Raw genomic sequence first — 15,110 nt, 5'->3', positions numbered from 1 at the left:
CTCCTTCCACAATTGACCGAAGAAATCCTGGGCAGGTCCCATACGGCCATGGTTTATCATGAAATAACCTTCGAAGAAGCAATGGAGCGTGCCCGCTGTATAATTTTAGACATTAGGACCGATTCTCAGAACACGATGGAGTTGGTGTTGGACCCGTACAGAGAACAAACCATAAAATGGCAATTCTTTCTGCTTTCCTCAAATTTGATCGTGCCCAGATACTCAGCATCAACGTAGCTCCTAGAAGAGCTGTACAACCTACGCTTGCAGTAGCTATTAAGGCGAGAACAGACGCTTCATTAGAGGCGTAGTCGATGATGCGCGCGTCAATAGGATAGTAGGGATGCCGAGGGATATCCATAGTATTTGTGCCCTAGGTATCTTGTCTGGTGCTCGCAAAGATAATGACAAGCTAAGATTTGAGAAAGATGTTTCTGCAGGGCTGGAGTCGGCTGCTGGACAGATTCAGAATATCGTGGTGATCATCAACAAGAGCTCCCAAAGGGGGATAGTGGTGATACTTCAGTGCTAACCGTATACAGCTAGTACGCCTTCTAGCAACAGCTCCGACCGGCAACGTCTCCGCAGCCCCGTATTCTGCTGTCGTTGTCAATCGGTCTCCCATCATCAATGCGGCCATTTCACTGATTCTGTCCTACGTGGGAGGTTCCATGGGGCCTTAAATCGTTTTACCTGACGCTTGATAGCGCCATGGACCGTCAGTCAGTGAAAGCGAAGTCCTTGGGACTTGATGTACCCCGCAACCCAGCTGCTGAGGCACCGCCGGGCATCGCGGCGCTCTTCGTAATCCATTTTGATATAAAAGCTGGGTGAGCTCAGACAATACTGGTCTTATCTCTTTGTGCGCTAACCTCGAGTGTTTTTTAGGTACATGGTGACTTGGAAACGCACCATACCCGGTGGTGAGTTGACACTGGTGCGATCGCCGTTGCGCCCTGCTGATAGCGCTGGGAATAGTCGAGATCGAAGGAGCTGTTGAGTACAAGTCATTACCGTCGGGTTTGCACAATGTCTCGGAAGACTTGGTGTATGTACGGAAACTAGACAAGTGTCTCATCTTACTAACCGCATCCTTGACCAGCTATTTCGTTCACGAAGACTATGCCGGCATCAGCGCCTTCATCAATCAGCCCGCGGACGAATCGGAGCGCAATGCAAAGATGTTTTCGATTGGCGTCCTTGTACCGCTGAGCTCTGGAAGGCTGGGCAAAAGCTGGCGGCATGCTTCGAAATTGAAGGAATTAGCCCAGTGAGTAATACACAGCCCTTGCAATTCCTGCAACAAAGCTTAGAAAATGTGTCGCTTGGCAGGCGCTACTCGGAGCATGTGTTCGACACGCACCGATTATCAGAATACTGGGAGACCCACGAGTTATCCGCAAATGACATATCGGCAGTACCCGACTCGCCGCTTGAGTCACCTCTGAGTCTCCGATTGAGAGCCCACGGTGACAGACCGGACCCTTTGCAGAGGCATCGAGCTATCAGTGATGCAAATGTGCTGGAGACGTCTAGGCCGGCCCTGACGCCCTTCCACCCAGCCTCGTCACTGCCTGATTTCCTTGATTCGTTCGGTCCCCTTATATTTCCCTTATATAGAGCAGCGTTGCTACGAAGGAGAGTTCTTTTCATGGCAGAAGCGCCGGTGCAAATACCCTGTAACTATGGTATGATGTCCTTCTTTGTATACAAGGAGATTTGCTGATTATAGTACAGTGTACGATTTGTCTTTGTTAGCTTCAGTGCCGAACTCTCTCCTCCCTTTACTTGTTTCAGGTAGCTTACCAGCTCTACGACCCCGCGCTCTCTTCAATGTCGGTGTCTATGATATTCCGTACCTCTCGTCCTTCATAAGGGGCTCAGCGGATTCTGAGCGGGATAGTGCCTGGATTGCGTGCAGCACAGATAGTGTTTTAAGCATGAAACCAGAGCTGTTCGATATCCTAGTCACTTTGCCTCCTTCTCATTCGAAGGATGCCGCAGACAAGGCCTACCCGACTATTACTGTGTCTTCTACCCCCGTGGACAAAAAGCAATCGTCACGGACAGAATTGAAAGCCACCCAACGTGATGCACGGCGTTACACAACCCTCCGGAAGGGATTGCGCCGTGTATTCAAGGATGAGGGTACCAATCTCGAATTTAGCGGCGCTGACGACAACTCGGACGCTGCGTCAACATTTTCTTCCAGCCCCATTGTCGAGCCTCTATCGTGGACTCGACTAGCATATACGTCCTTCATATGGTGGGCCTCGGCTGGTGAAAAGCGCGACGGATTTTCCGAGGAGGAAGGGGAAGAGCACGAAGTCGAACAGGATGCGAGGCTCCTAGCGAGCTTAGACAATCTTCCCGAGCTCCCCTCGGGCTCTATCCGACGCCGAAACATGCAACCGGAACAAACACCGACGCAGCCACCAGAAATTGCCCTAATTGCATACTTCCGCCAGCTAACCACGCAAATTTTTGCGACACTCTCAGACGTTATTGCACGACATGACGATCAAAGCGGGGATGATCCAGTACTCAACAGCGGTATTCCCTACGAAGATGAAGCCGATGACACCGAAAATGTGACCGATGAAGTCACTGCCGAAGACCCCAGCGCAGAAGATGACACCTTCCCACTCCTAGACCACAGCCATGACTCCCTCCCAGAGACACAAATCCGCGACATCGACACAGTCAGAATCAGTGCAGAAGACATGGCTGAAATGGGTCTCGACACCTGGAGCGCAGCAGACCGGATCTTCGTAGAAGAACTCGTCCTCACCTGGTGGGGTCGGAGTGCCTACGTTGATAGTGCACGGATTAGATGCTGTGGGATTTCTATCATTTGATGCTCTACTCATACATTACTCTTCGCTGATTTCTCTTCCGGTTGAGCGTCGAGTCTTTCCATGACCTCAACCCACCGTTATGGGTATTGTACATACTATACGTTACATATGGCTATCTTTACGGTGTTTGCTAGGCTAGGGCGGGCTACTGCTTTGAACGGATTGATGATACCTCTGCCGCTTGTGATATAAATTGTAGCTCCGCGCTGCAGCAGCAGCAAAACTTGACTATCCGAAACATTCTTAGGTAAATGAGATTCACAAAAATATACACCGAAATCTAGACAATGGAGAAGACACTAGCTATCTAAGGCAGGACAAAGGAAATGTGCGAGGACATCGCGTATCTAACAAGAGAAGTCGGCAAACAATGCATGTATGTTCTGGGCCAGAATGATATACAAAGACCGGAATCCAAACATTCCAATAAAACGCCCCGGAAGGCCCGAGAAATAGGTGAGAATCAAACTCTCCCAAGAGACCAAAAAGGCACGACAAATAAAGCAAGAAAGATCAGGTCAAAATCAAATGCCCTTGTAAGCAGCAATAAAAAAACGCCATGTCGCTCAAAAACGCTGGGGTATCTGGAGACAGCTTTCATAACAACTCGCCCGGGCATAAACTTCATCTCAAGGCACAACTGTTCAAATCACCCACTTCAGTGATTGCGTTGTAGTAAATGGCCTTATCGGAGTGGCCTAATTGGAGCACTCATGTCTCTGCGATTCTTCTTGACGCCGTCACCTCGCGGATCTGTAGCATTCTGAACGCCGGGAATCCTCCGAGCCAGCCGTGCCGGAGTGACGTTTAGCCCGCCAGCCCGAAAGCCAGCGTCGCTGGCGCTAACAGACCTCTTCATTTCGCTGGTTCTTCCACGCCGAGCTCTGATCTGGGCCAGTGCTTGTTCCCGACTGATGGGGGTACCTGGAGCAATAACGGAGGGATCAGACGCCTCGTTATCACTGCGCAACGGGATGCGCTTGACGTTGTGGATTTCGTTCACATGCTCAATATGATGCAAGTCTTCGTATTCCGGCTGCGGCTGCGCTTCAGTGGCCACTGGAGAAGGATGAGCTTCTGGAGTCAAATCTCTAGAATAAGCCTCGCTTTGAGAAATTGATTCAGATAATGCTTCACGCGGATGGGATTCATACTTCTGAGCAGGGGTTGCGGAAGGAGAGTACTGAGCTTCCAGCCTGGGGTTAAATTTGATTGGCGAAGGTTGGAGTTCCTGAGGAGCAGATTCTTGAGGCTGCTTTTGCGGCGACCGAAGTGGTGAAGGTATGGTGCGGAAAGTTCCCGTAGCAGGCGAGAAGGTGATGAGCGGTTCCCCCACTTCCTCCTGGACTTCATCTTCCATAATTTCGTCTTCCTGGGTTTGCTCTGCCTTGACCTCGTCTTCTTGTGGACTGTCTGTTCGGATATCTCCCTTGGGTTCCTGCTCCTCAGTTTCGGGCTGGGTTTCCAGCGCATGCATTTCCCTTTGAACCACCTGCTCCTCGATATGCGCCTGGATATCAGGCTCTTTCGTGTCCCTTTGGAATTCTTCCTGGCGGGTCACTACCTCTTCGAGCTCTGTTTCAGACGGCCCCGTTATTTGTTGTTGATGGCTACTCTCTTCGGCGCCTTTACTTTCATCAATCTGGCCCTGGGGCTGGTTCTCAGCTGCGCTGACCTCCTTGTTTCCCCGGGCTTCAATCTCCAAGTTCTCCAGTTCGCGGCAGGCGCATATCTTGAACATGCACTGTAGCTGCATAAACTCGACGTCTTTTTCTGCGTTGATCCTCTCGTTCCTCTCCCACCGGAGCTCTAGTTGCAATCTGTCAACAAGCTCTTGTACTGTAAGAGGAGGGCTCTCCCCGAATTGTTGGGAGTATCGTGGAGACAAAGGGTCGGAAAGTTTTATTAGCTTCTTCGATGGCGTATCCTGATGAGAAGGAGATGCGGGCTCGGTTAGCTTGATTTGCTTCTTCGGTGGTGTATCTTCGTGGTTTGAAGCTTCAGGGTCTGCTATCTTCTGTGCAGACTCATCACCCAGAGCGTCCGAAGGTCGTTTGGGTTTTCGTGGGCTTGGAGTCATCAGCAAGGCGAGGTCTCCCTCCGCTATGGACATCCTAGGAGCTTCCAGCTTTCTAATCTCGCGCGCCCGGGCGTGTTGAAGGGTAATCGCTTGGTTCTTTGCTTCTGCCGTCCGTAGTCGACCCTTGACTTCATCGAGCTCCTCTGTTAAGCCCGCAATTGCATATGCACGCTCAAAAGCTTCCTGTTTCGCTTTCTCCTTCGCTTCTCGCTCGGACTGTACTTCCTCGCTTAGCCCCTTCGCCTCGGCTTTCTTGTGCTTCAGTTCCTCTTGCGTTTTCACGAGCGCAGATCCAGCGCGGAATGCCTCCTTTCTAGCTTTTCGTATTTCCTTCTCGAAGACCAATCTCTCGTGGGCCTGGCGTTCTTTGGAGCTCTGTAATTCTTCTAGTAGTGACTCGAGTCTTTCACTGATCCGGCGTTCCCGCGATTGGGCTTCTGAGAGTTGCGAGGATACGCGGGATAGAGCTGATTCGGCCTCCTCGCGTCCAAGGATGGCTCGTTGAAGGGCCGCAGTTCCTCCAGCTGATGTTGATCCTGCTCCGGCTCCTGGGCTACCCGCGCGCGATAAATTGTTGAGAAATGCGACTCTGGCTTGTACATCAGAGAGACCTCTTTGGCTCTTGCGCTGCATGTGCAGACTGTCGGATACGGTTGATGGTGAAGTCGGCATTGTCTGCTGATTCATCCGCTCTGGTGATAGGGGATTGAGCGCCTTTGACGGGCTGGACCGGGTGCTCGACGGCGAATCCATGGCCGTATGGACGAGGTTTGAGCTAGCGTATCTATGATGAGTCGATGGTAATACTGAGCATGGGAAACAATGCAGCGAAAGGTATGTGCGGGAAGAGATTGATGTCAAAGTGTGGGGGGAGAAAAGCGATGTTTCTTCTGCGGTGATGCACCATAACAAGCCGGACCCGCAGTAAACAAACACCAGATTTACCAAGCACGTGACCCCGCGATCAAAAGTGGTCCGTGCTTGTCTTGGCCTTGAAGTCATTCGAGTCTAAGCCTAATCTACTCCGCGATGCTGGGTTTATTTCTCGATATATTATTGCACCAAAATGTACGTCCGGCCTTCTTGTCGCAACGATCTGTGGACTTTTACCAGGCCCACAGACGTCAATTTTTCTGACGCCCTGTCAATGACTGAAAAGTAAAGTAGTGTGGGTTTCAGCATGCACGAGATCTTGACGCTCCAGCTGGGACAGCGGGCAAACTACCTGGCGACCCATTTTTGGAATATTCAGGTGAGTCAACATGGTGGCAATGTGTAACATCTCGTTGTATTTAGTATAAGTAGCTGAACGTTACGCTCAGGAATCGTATTTCACATACAGCGGACAAGAGGAGTCTCCAGTAGACCATGACGTCCACTTCCGACCAGGTGTTGGGGCAGACGGTGGTGAAACATACACACCCCGGACGCTGATCTATGATCTAAAGGGAGCATTTGGCACCCTTCGCAAAAACAATGCCTTGTATGAGCTAACAGAAGATCTGGCGCCCGGACAGGGCCTCTGGTGAGGATTCTCGTTGAGTTTCCCTTCTTTTCGGCTGGACACATGATGCTCATCTAGTTTCAGGGACGGCAAGAAGGTCCAGCAACAACTAGTTCCAATCCCACAGAGCGCCTATCAAAAGAGTCTCGACACAGGGATCCCAGCACCCCAACTTTCATCAGAGACTGTTCGTTTCTGGTCCGACTATAATCGAGTGTTCTACCATCCTCGTTCAATTGTTCAGCTCAACGACTATGAGCTTAACTCTAGGATAATGCCGTTTGAAGACTGGAGCCTCGGCGAGGAATTATTCAACGAGCTCGACAAGGAGCATGATCTTCTCGACCGAGACGTTCGGCCCTTTGCCGAAGAGTGTGACCAGCTACGTGCCTTGCAGATATTCACTTCATCTGATGATGCTTGGGGTGGATTCACAGCTCGGTATGTGGACAGGCTCGTCGATGAGTACGGAAAAAAGGCCGTCTTGGTGTGGGCTATTGAGGACGGTAGAAGGACCCATCAGGTGAGGATGCTTGCCTAGCTCCTAGAACTACGGCTGACAATGTCTACAGAATAGTAGATTGAAACGTGAGATGAACAAAGCTCGATCTGTTTACTCCATCTCTCCTGAAGCAACGATGTACACGCCTATCATAGATCCTCCCAGCCGGCTGCCGAGTACTATGCATGTCAACAATAACTCCGAATGGTACACATCGGCCCTGATCAGTATCGCAATGGAAAGTATAACTCTTCCAACTCGACTTCGACCATATCAAAATTTCGAGTCTTTATTAGCAGGTGATGACAGTATTCGTCGAATATATGAGCTACAGGCCTCATTGGTTCCGCCGGCAGCAGACGATAAGAATGCGAATCCTAAGCCCAATCAGGCGGAATCCTCTAATCCACCATCTTCAAGGGTGAAAACCGAATTTGACGTGGACTTCACTTATGATTTGCGCAGCGACGAGTCCCATGTCTTCAACCAACTTCAAGTCTTACGAGGGGTAGAGCCAGAAGATGATGAGGAAGAACCGTTAGAGGCGAACCTGGGTATGGTTCGGAAAATGCGGCTCTACAATTCAGAGCCGATGTTCCACAGGTGAGAAGCAAGCTCGCTCCGTCTTGTTTCGAATCCGCTAACGTATACGCCCTGCCATGTAGGTTTCATACACCATTACAGTACCCATTGCTTGACAGCTTTCCCAATGACATGATATCGCTGCCGATTACTATGAACAAGATCAACGTCGTTGCCGCACTTACCGCGTCCTCACGCACAGCTGCCAGAATCAAAGGATTAGAGTCCGTAGCGGGCCGAGTGATCGCTGTGGATGAGAGGGAGAATCTCGTCAATGGATTGGGAGAGATTCGGGAGTCGTATGAGACAGGCTGGATGAGCGACTCGGACTTTGATGATGATTAGAGTTTGCGCTGTTATAAAATAAAATAAAAATGACTAGGCACGCAGCATAAACGGTTCTGGGCTACCTCACTACTGTTGTCCCTAAGCCCTTCCTCATATAGTTCAACTGTGCAAACATGACAAACACCTAACGTGGCCTCTTTGTCCGCGGCAACCTTGCGCTCAGCATCACATTCATAAATTCAACCTGTCAACAAGACTTCCTGCCAGGTGGCCAGAAGTACCTCCCAATGAACCTTTTCTGAATGGCTTATTCTACTACTTAATCGCCTTCATTCCTCTTGTTGTGTCATTGTTACTATACTGCACTCTTTTACCGGAGCTGTCTTGATTTACCGCCAATTAGATAGGTCCACTAGAGCATCTGCCACTACTATACCTCTCTTCAAAAAGAGTCGGTTGCTTTGTCTCACTCATTGTTTGCGTTCGGTCTTCTTACCGACTGCCTCGGAGGTACGCTATCTCCTGCAAATCGCGCTCATCTCTGTGACACTTTGCTAATTTAATCTCCCTTGACGTTAAACAGCAGCGGAACTAATAGACAATGGCTCTCGGCAGCCGACGAAGCACGAATAATCCATTACGGCTTCTTTCGACCTCGCCTATCCTCTCGGCCCTGGTCTTCCCGTTTCTTCTCTTCTTTCTTAGTTTCCCCGCTCCCACATCTGCCGCGGGTTCAGCAGTCCTTGGAATCGATGTCGGCACGGAATACCTGAAGGCGGCGCTTGTCAAACCAGGAATCCCGCTGGAGATTGTGCTCACAAAAGACTCGAAACGCAAGGAATCAGCCGCTGTTGCGTTCAAACCTACCCGACAAAGCGATGCATCATTTCCAGAACGATTCTACGGAGGTGATGCTCTTGCATTATCTGCACGATACCCAGACGATGTCTACGTGAATCTCAAGACGCTGCTAGGCCTCCCTTTTAACGACGGAAAAGGCGAACTCATCGAGACATATCACGCACGCTTTCCTTCTCTGAGGTTGGAGGACGCTCCTGGTGAACGGGGTACCATTGGCGTCCGAAGCAACAGACTTGGCGAGGCGGAGAGGAAAGATGCTTTTCTCATCGAGGAGCTTCTGGCAATGCAACTGAAGCAGATCAAGGCTAATGCTGATACTCTGGCTGGTAAGGGATCGGACGTTAGAGATGCGGTTATCACGTACCCGTCTTTCTACACCGCTGATGAAAAGAGATGCTTGCAATTGGCGGCTGAATTGGCTGGCTTGAACGTGGATGCGCTGATCAGTGACGGCCTTGCTGTTGGACTCAACTATGCGATGAGCCGAACATTCCCCAGTGTTTCTGATGGAGAAAAGCCGGAATACCACCTTGTGTACGATATGGGCGCCGGTTCCACTACTGCGACAGTCCTCCGCTTTCAGAGCCGCAAAGTCAAGGATATTGGAAGGTTTAACAAGACTGTCCAGGAGGTCCAAGTCTTAGGGACAGGATCGGACAGGACTCTTGGCGGCGACTCCCTCAACGATCTTCTTGTTGGTGATATGGTCTCTCAGCTGCTTGAGGACAAAAAGCTCAAGGACCGTGTTACCCTCGCAGATGTGCGCGGGCATGGAAAGACCATGGCCAGACTTTGGAAGGATGCAGAAAAGGCTCGCCAGGTTCTTAGCGCCAACACCGAAACCGGCGCATCCTTTGAAAGCCTCTACGATGAAGACGTCAACTTTAAGTACCGTGTGACTCGCTCTAGATTCGAGGAGCTGGCGGAGAAGCATGTTACTCGGGTCGCAAAGCCACTTGAAGAGGCCTTGGCAGCTGCGGGTCTGCAGCTGAACGACATTGACACCGTCATTCTACACGGTGGTTCCATCCGCACTCCATTTGTCCAGAAAGAACTAGAAAAGGTTTGCGGGGGCTCGGAAAAGATCCGGACGAATGTCAACGCCGATGAGGCTGCTGTTTTTGGCGCCGCTTTCAAGGGAGCCGGTCTCAGCCCCAGCTTTCGCGTCAAAGAAATCCGTGCTAGTGATGCATCCGGCTACCCAGTTATTCTTAAATGGTCTTCCGAGTCCAAGGATAGGCAGCAAAAGCTCTTTACTCCTACTTCTCAAATCGGGCCTGAGAAACAGGTTACAGTGAAAAACTTGGAAGATTTTGAGTTCAGCTTCTACCAACAGGTTTCGACCGCCGAGGACGTGGTCGAAGTCCCTGTCCTTGGAGTAAAAACGCAGAATCTCACCGCATCTGTCGACAAACTCAAGGAAACCTTTAGCTGTTCGGCTGCCAATATTACTACGAAATTTACAATCAGGCTTAATCCCCTGAACGGTCTTCCTGAGGTTTCTGGTGGATTTGTAAGCTGTGAAGTCGAACATTCCAAGTTAGGAAGTGTTGTTGAGGATGTTAAAGGATTCTTTGGCCTGGGTTCGAAGAAGGATGAACAGGTGCCCCTTGGAGAAAATGGAGAGGCAACCGAGTCAGTCACGTTGGAAGCTGAGGAGTCCCAAGCCTCAACGTCTTCTGCTGAGGATGCCACTGCCACGGATTCTGCTAAAGAAAGCAAAAAAGTCGCGTCCCAACCCCGGCTGGAAGTTATTCCCGTCAGTTTCACAACTTCCCCGCTAGGTGTTCCTGCCCCATCTCCAGACGAGCTTGCCCGTATCCAAATCCGCCTCGCTGCCTTTGACGCCTCAGACCGTGATCGTCTTATTCGGGAAGAAGCCCTAAATGAGCTGGAATCCTTCATATATAAAAGTCGGGATCTCTCGGAGGATGAAGAGTTTGTGAAGGTGCTCAAAGCGAACGAACTGGCCACCCTCAACCAGAGGGTGGCTAGCGCAAGTGACTGGATCTATGACAGCGAAGATGCGCAAACAAAGGAGTTTAAGGAGAAGTTGAAGTCTTTGAAAGAGATTGTCGAACCGGCGTTGAAGAGGAAGCAGGAAAATGCCGCTCGTCCTGCGCGTGTTCAACTGCTACAGGAATCGCTCAAGAACGCCCAGATGGTTATGAGCGTTATGGAAAAACAAATCCAGCAGGACGAGGAAATCTACTCTTCCAGCCTGGCCGGAGCTAGCACATCAACTGCGAGTGAGTCAGAAACATCCTCTTCGGCATCTCCTTCACCATCGGCGGATGCCGATGACCTAGAAGACGACGCTTATGGCACATCAACCTCCGAAACGTCCTCCTCAAAGACCACGTCAACACCCGCTCCTCTGAAATACTCCGTCTTCCAACCGTCGGACTTGATAAGTCTTTCCGAAACGTACGAATCCGCTAGCTCGTGGCTCGAAGCCCGGCTTCTCATTCAAGAGCAGTTGAGCGAGACGGACGATCCGTCCTTGACAGTGGCAGAGATCGATACTCATCTCAAGCGCATCGAGCGGATCTCGAATCGCATCTACGAAAAGATGGGCGCGGCAGCAGCTAAGAAGTCATCTGGCGAGAAAACTACCAAGAAGAACGGCAAGAAAGACAAGACGGAGAAGCCGACGCAGGAGAAAGAATCTGCCAAGGAGACAGAGTCTGCGAAAGAAAGCGAAAAGCCTGACTACCACAAGAAGGATGAGTTGTAAAGATATAATCGAAGCTGGGCATTTGGCGCCCTTAATGGCATGTCTGCATTATTCTTCTGTTGTGAAGAAATACCGACGTCTTCTTGCCCCTTAGCTTGGTCTTCTGGGTCTCGCTGCTTGTACGCTTAGGCTAGATAGAATACATTATGCATTATGATCATTGGGAATCACTTATTCTTTTGGAAGTCTTCTCGCTAAGCACGGGATCAAAACATTGGTGAAACTAGCGTTGATACTCATACAGCTCCAGTGAGCGATGTCGGGTCTCATAAGTACAGAATGTGGAGTAGACAGCCAGGACACAACTATCAGGGTATTATACACAAGCGCCATGGGGGAAATAATAAACAAGAAAGGAATAAGAGACAGTCCGGAAGAGAAGGAATACAGGCAGGCGCTCCTCGATTTCACACCACGCTTCGGATTGATATCCAAGAACCACTTAGACCAGCAGTGTTCCAAGTTTCTCACTTTCGAGCTCGTCGTTGAGAAGGCGGAGATAGCAGAGCAGACTTGGAATGGGTAGGGCAGATGGTTGTTTTAGATCCCACCCATCTGGATCTCGCCCTCAACCTCATCCCTCCGCCGAAGGAAGGATGGTTCTTCAAAGTCGTCGAGATCCATTGTCTGGCCCGCTTTGTATATCTGCGCTGTGCGACATTGGTAGCTGGCCTTTGGTGAGAGAATGGTCCGCCCGCTTATGTTTGTTCCGGAGTGAGGGTGGACCGGATCCATTTCATCATCCTCGTCATCGTAGGGATCGAAGTCAAAGTCGTGGCGGGTGCGTTTCTTGTGCGCAGTGGGTTCGAGCGTGGAGTCGACGGACTCTTGACTGCTAGGAGGAATAGAGAAGGCGTCGTCTTCTTCTGTTGTGATGATGTGATGGTAGTGGTGGGCGGTAGGGAGGGGTTGAGGGGCAATGCAGGTATATTCGTCCGATTTGCTCATCCCGCAGAACGGAGCGAGTTCTGAGCGCACCGGTGCATCCGAATTGTAGATTGTAGCATTATAGATCGTAGCAGTTGTTATCGTTGGCTTCGGGGTATCATTGTTGGCGTTGTCGCATGAGAAGGTTGTGTATTTATCGGCCTTGCCCTGGTGTGTTTTGTATCCGTCGGCGATGGATTTGCGCACGCGCATTCCAACAGAGAGGAGCGATGCCTGGACTTTGGCGGGGACGACTGGCGTGGGGGAGTTCGTGACGGCGGAGTAATGATTGTATGACAGGTGGGAGGGCGAGGAAGAACTGTTGGGGTCGGAGGATGTCGTAAAGAAGGTTGTGATGGGTGGTTGGAAACGTCGGCGTTTCGAGAGGTCTGATTTGGTTGAAGCCATGCTTGAGGGAGGTATAGGCTCGGTCCAGCGAGAGATGTTTGTGATATCAGAGTGTAGTATGTGCCCGATTCGGAGTAAAGTAAGGGATGGTGGTGGAGTGGAGAGTAGCGTCAAAGAAAGCCAAAGAAGAGAGATAATGAGATAATGCAGGATGAGGTCAGGAGCGAGAAAAGAGGCTGGGGCGATGCGATCGGCGGGGAGACGCGACAAAGACGCGGGAGTCGGGACGCGCAGAATTTCAAACCCAATTTCTTCGATTCTGAGCTCTACACAAGACAACCCTGGAACTCGTATGACCATGGATCTGCGACAAATCTCAGCTCTTCTCTCCTCGTCCCCCGCCGCATTCCCCAATTGCTGTCTAGCCCTGTCTACTCCCCTCCTCGCCCGATTAGCGTCGCTCCTCCCCACCACCCCACAGTTCACCCTTTCAATCGGCAGCGGCGCCGGCCTTCTCGAAGCCCTGCTTGCTTATCTTTATCCCAGTGTCCCAATTGAGGGTGTGGAAGTCAACTCCTCCGTGAACCTCTATGTCGAAGAGCAGGATATGAATGTGGTTGGCGGCACATGGGATCTCCTTCCCCGTGCGTCCGACGCGACGGCGTGGATGTTTGTCTACCCTCGTGAACCGAAGCTGGTCACCAAATACATTAAGACGTACGGGCTGGGGATCAAGATGGTTCTGTGGCTTGGGCCAAGAGCTGATTGGGCCGACTACGAGGCTTGTTTTCGGGATTCGGCATATTCTCACCTGAGTTTCGAAGAGGATGTGGGGTTAGCTGAGTACGAGATGCTGGTTATTGCCAGGAAATGCTGTCCATAATTCATCGATCTAGGGCACAGCAAGCTGTCTTTGGACCATGATTGCTTTTCTATGACGTCCCACTGCGCCGGGCTCGCCGGTCTGCTTTATTTTCGTATTCCAAAAACGACCGGGTTTGGCCAACCAAGCGTTGATCGGCAATGGTCTCCTTTGGTTGGAATGCAAGGGTCGGAAGCTTACTTTGCGTCCGTTCGAGAGCTTCTAACATCTGGATAGCCTCAGGTTTGACAGCTTGTGAAGGCAAGTTTCATTGCCATCATCAAGCAGGTTATCCGTCCACCATAACCAGAGTGCGCTCAATAACAAACCAAATTGGCGTGATATGTCGTCCTTGTAAGTTTGCATAGCAAGCCGGGCTTTGAACCTTTCGGGGAATAACTTTCTTTTTTTCAGAAAAGAGCTAGTCTGTACTCCGTAAGTGACAGCTTAATTTATGGTCCCATATCTTTTGCTCCTTGTTACACATGACAGCCACCCGGTTCAGACTCCTGAAAAACAGATACATGGATTACGGAGTATAAATGGCATGCTGGCTTCTTGCACCTATTCCTGCAACTTTTCCTCAAGTTTCACTCCCTCGCCCTGACGCAAACATGATTATATCTCTCAGCGCCTGGAATATGGGACGGTTGGACGGGTGCATTGCTGTGATCGAACTTAAACGCATATAGCAATGAGATATCTCGTTGGGGCTATATACAGCAGCTATCGGACGTGGATCTATGATCATGGCAATACAATTATGGGTTAAAAGTCTGTGCACACCCGAAATATATAGTACAACGCAACCACTTTAAAATTAAATTACTTAACAACCACAATAAATTAGAACTTTTAAATTAGTGTAAATTAAAGCTATTTAGTACTTTATATACCACCCGCGTGCTTAATATACTATATTTATTTAGCGTGGCATAAAGTTAATAAGTTTATTAATTAAGGCCTGGGGGATAGCCCACCAAGCATTTTAAATAACTTTATAAAAGTAATTTTAATTAGTCTTAGCCCTTTCTTCTTAAAAGATAAATAAATAAAGCCTTAAAAAATACCTTTTTAGTATGTTTTAAACATGCTTAATAAGGTTTAAATTAGGCAAGTGCGGAGGCTAGTTAACCACTTAAATACTATAAGATTTAAACCACTCCTGTGTTACCAAAGCAGTATAAATTTTTATATTATTTTATTAAAATATAAAACCAGGCTTGTAGTTTTTAATAAGGCTATTTTTAAGCACCTAAATATAACTATTTGCAAAGTATCCCTGCTTTTTAGCCTTGGGGTCCCTTTTTATAACTACTAATTTTAATTAATTACCACGCTAAATAAAACCCTATACTATTTATAAAATTAGCTTGCTATAAATTATTAGGTTCACGAGATTTTTTTTAAAGCCTTTTTTTTAATAGTAAAAAATAAATTACACGCTGTATAAGGCCTTTTGTTAAATGCTATATTTATTTAAAAATATTTAAGTATTTTAACCCCTATATCTCCGCTATAACTTAGTAAATTTAAATTATTTTTTTACTCCTTTTTTAAA

At 49.3% G+C, this 15,110-nt stretch overlaps 6 protein-coding genes across 6 annotated transcripts; 4 read left to right on the top strand and 2 right to left on the bottom strand.

Annotated features, from left to right (window-relative positions):
• Positions 1 to 1,029: 1,029 nt before the first annotated feature.
• On the top strand, positions 1,030 to 2,858 carry DSM5745_01897 (uncharacterized protein; the record flags this gene model as incomplete). Its single annotated transcript, XM_026743913.1, has 4 exons — positions 1,030 to 1,052; positions 1,103 to 1,270; positions 1,333 to 1,688; positions 1,738 to 2,858. The coding sequence occupies 4 exons, from the start codon at positions 1,030 to 1,032 to the stop codon at positions 2,856 to 2,858; spliced, it is 1,668 nt and encodes a 555-aa protein (XP_026607076.1).
• A 685-nt stretch (positions 2,859 to 3,543) lies between these two features.
• Positions 3,544 to 5,571, bottom strand: DSM5745_01896 (uncharacterized protein; the record flags this gene model as incomplete). The annotated part of the gene is made up of 1 exon (XM_026743912.1): positions 3,544 to 5,571. One exon carries the CDS (start codon positions 5,569 to 5,571, stop codon positions 3,544 to 3,546), a length of 2,028 nt encoding a protein of 675 aa, XP_026607075.1.
• Positions 5,572 to 6,118: 547 nt separating this feature from the next.
• Positions 6,119 to 7,871, top strand: DSM5745_01895 (misato family protein; the record flags this gene model as incomplete). Its single annotated transcript, XM_026743911.1, has 5 exons — positions 6,119 to 6,190; positions 6,261 to 6,463; positions 6,527 to 6,965; positions 7,015 to 7,547; positions 7,610 to 7,871. 5 exons carry the CDS (start codon positions 6,119 to 6,121, stop codon positions 7,869 to 7,871), a joined length of 1,509 nt encoding a protein of 502 aa, XP_026607074.1.
• Positions 7,872 to 8,415: 544 nt separating this feature from the next.
• DSM5745_01894 (Hsp70 family protein) lies at positions 8,416 to 11,412 on the top strand (the record flags this gene model as incomplete). Its single annotated transcript, XM_026743910.1, has 1 exon — positions 8,416 to 11,412. One exon carries the CDS (start codon positions 8,416 to 8,418, stop codon positions 11,410 to 11,412), a length of 2,997 nt encoding a protein of 998 aa, XP_026607073.1.
• Positions 11,413 to 11,952: 540 nt separating this feature from the next.
• On the bottom strand, positions 11,953 to 12,747 carry DSM5745_01893 (uncharacterized protein; the record flags this gene model as incomplete). The annotated part of the gene is made up of 1 exon (XM_026743909.1): positions 11,953 to 12,747. One exon carries the CDS (start codon positions 12,745 to 12,747, stop codon positions 11,953 to 11,955), a length of 795 nt encoding a protein of 264 aa, XP_026607072.1.
• Positions 12,748 to 13,045: 298 nt separating this feature from the next.
• DSM5745_01892 (uncharacterized protein) lies at positions 13,046 to 13,570 on the top strand (the record flags this gene model as incomplete). The annotated part of the gene is made up of 1 exon (XM_026743908.1): positions 13,046 to 13,570. The coding sequence occupies one exon, from the start codon at positions 13,046 to 13,048 to the stop codon at positions 13,568 to 13,570; it is 525 nt and encodes a 174-aa protein (XP_026607071.1).
• Between the last annotated feature and the right edge of the window lie 1,540 nt (positions 13,571 to 15,110).

This window comes from Aspergillus mulundensis, assembly GCF_003369625.1.
Source record: "Aspergillus mulundensis strain DSM 5745 chromosome Unknown scaffold_1, whole genome shotgun sequence".
Classification (NCBI taxonomy): domain Eukaryota; kingdom Fungi; phylum Ascomycota; class Eurotiomycetes; order Eurotiales; family Aspergillaceae; genus Aspergillus; species Aspergillus mulundensis.
This window is presented reverse-complemented; position numbering and strand designations above follow the sequence as displayed.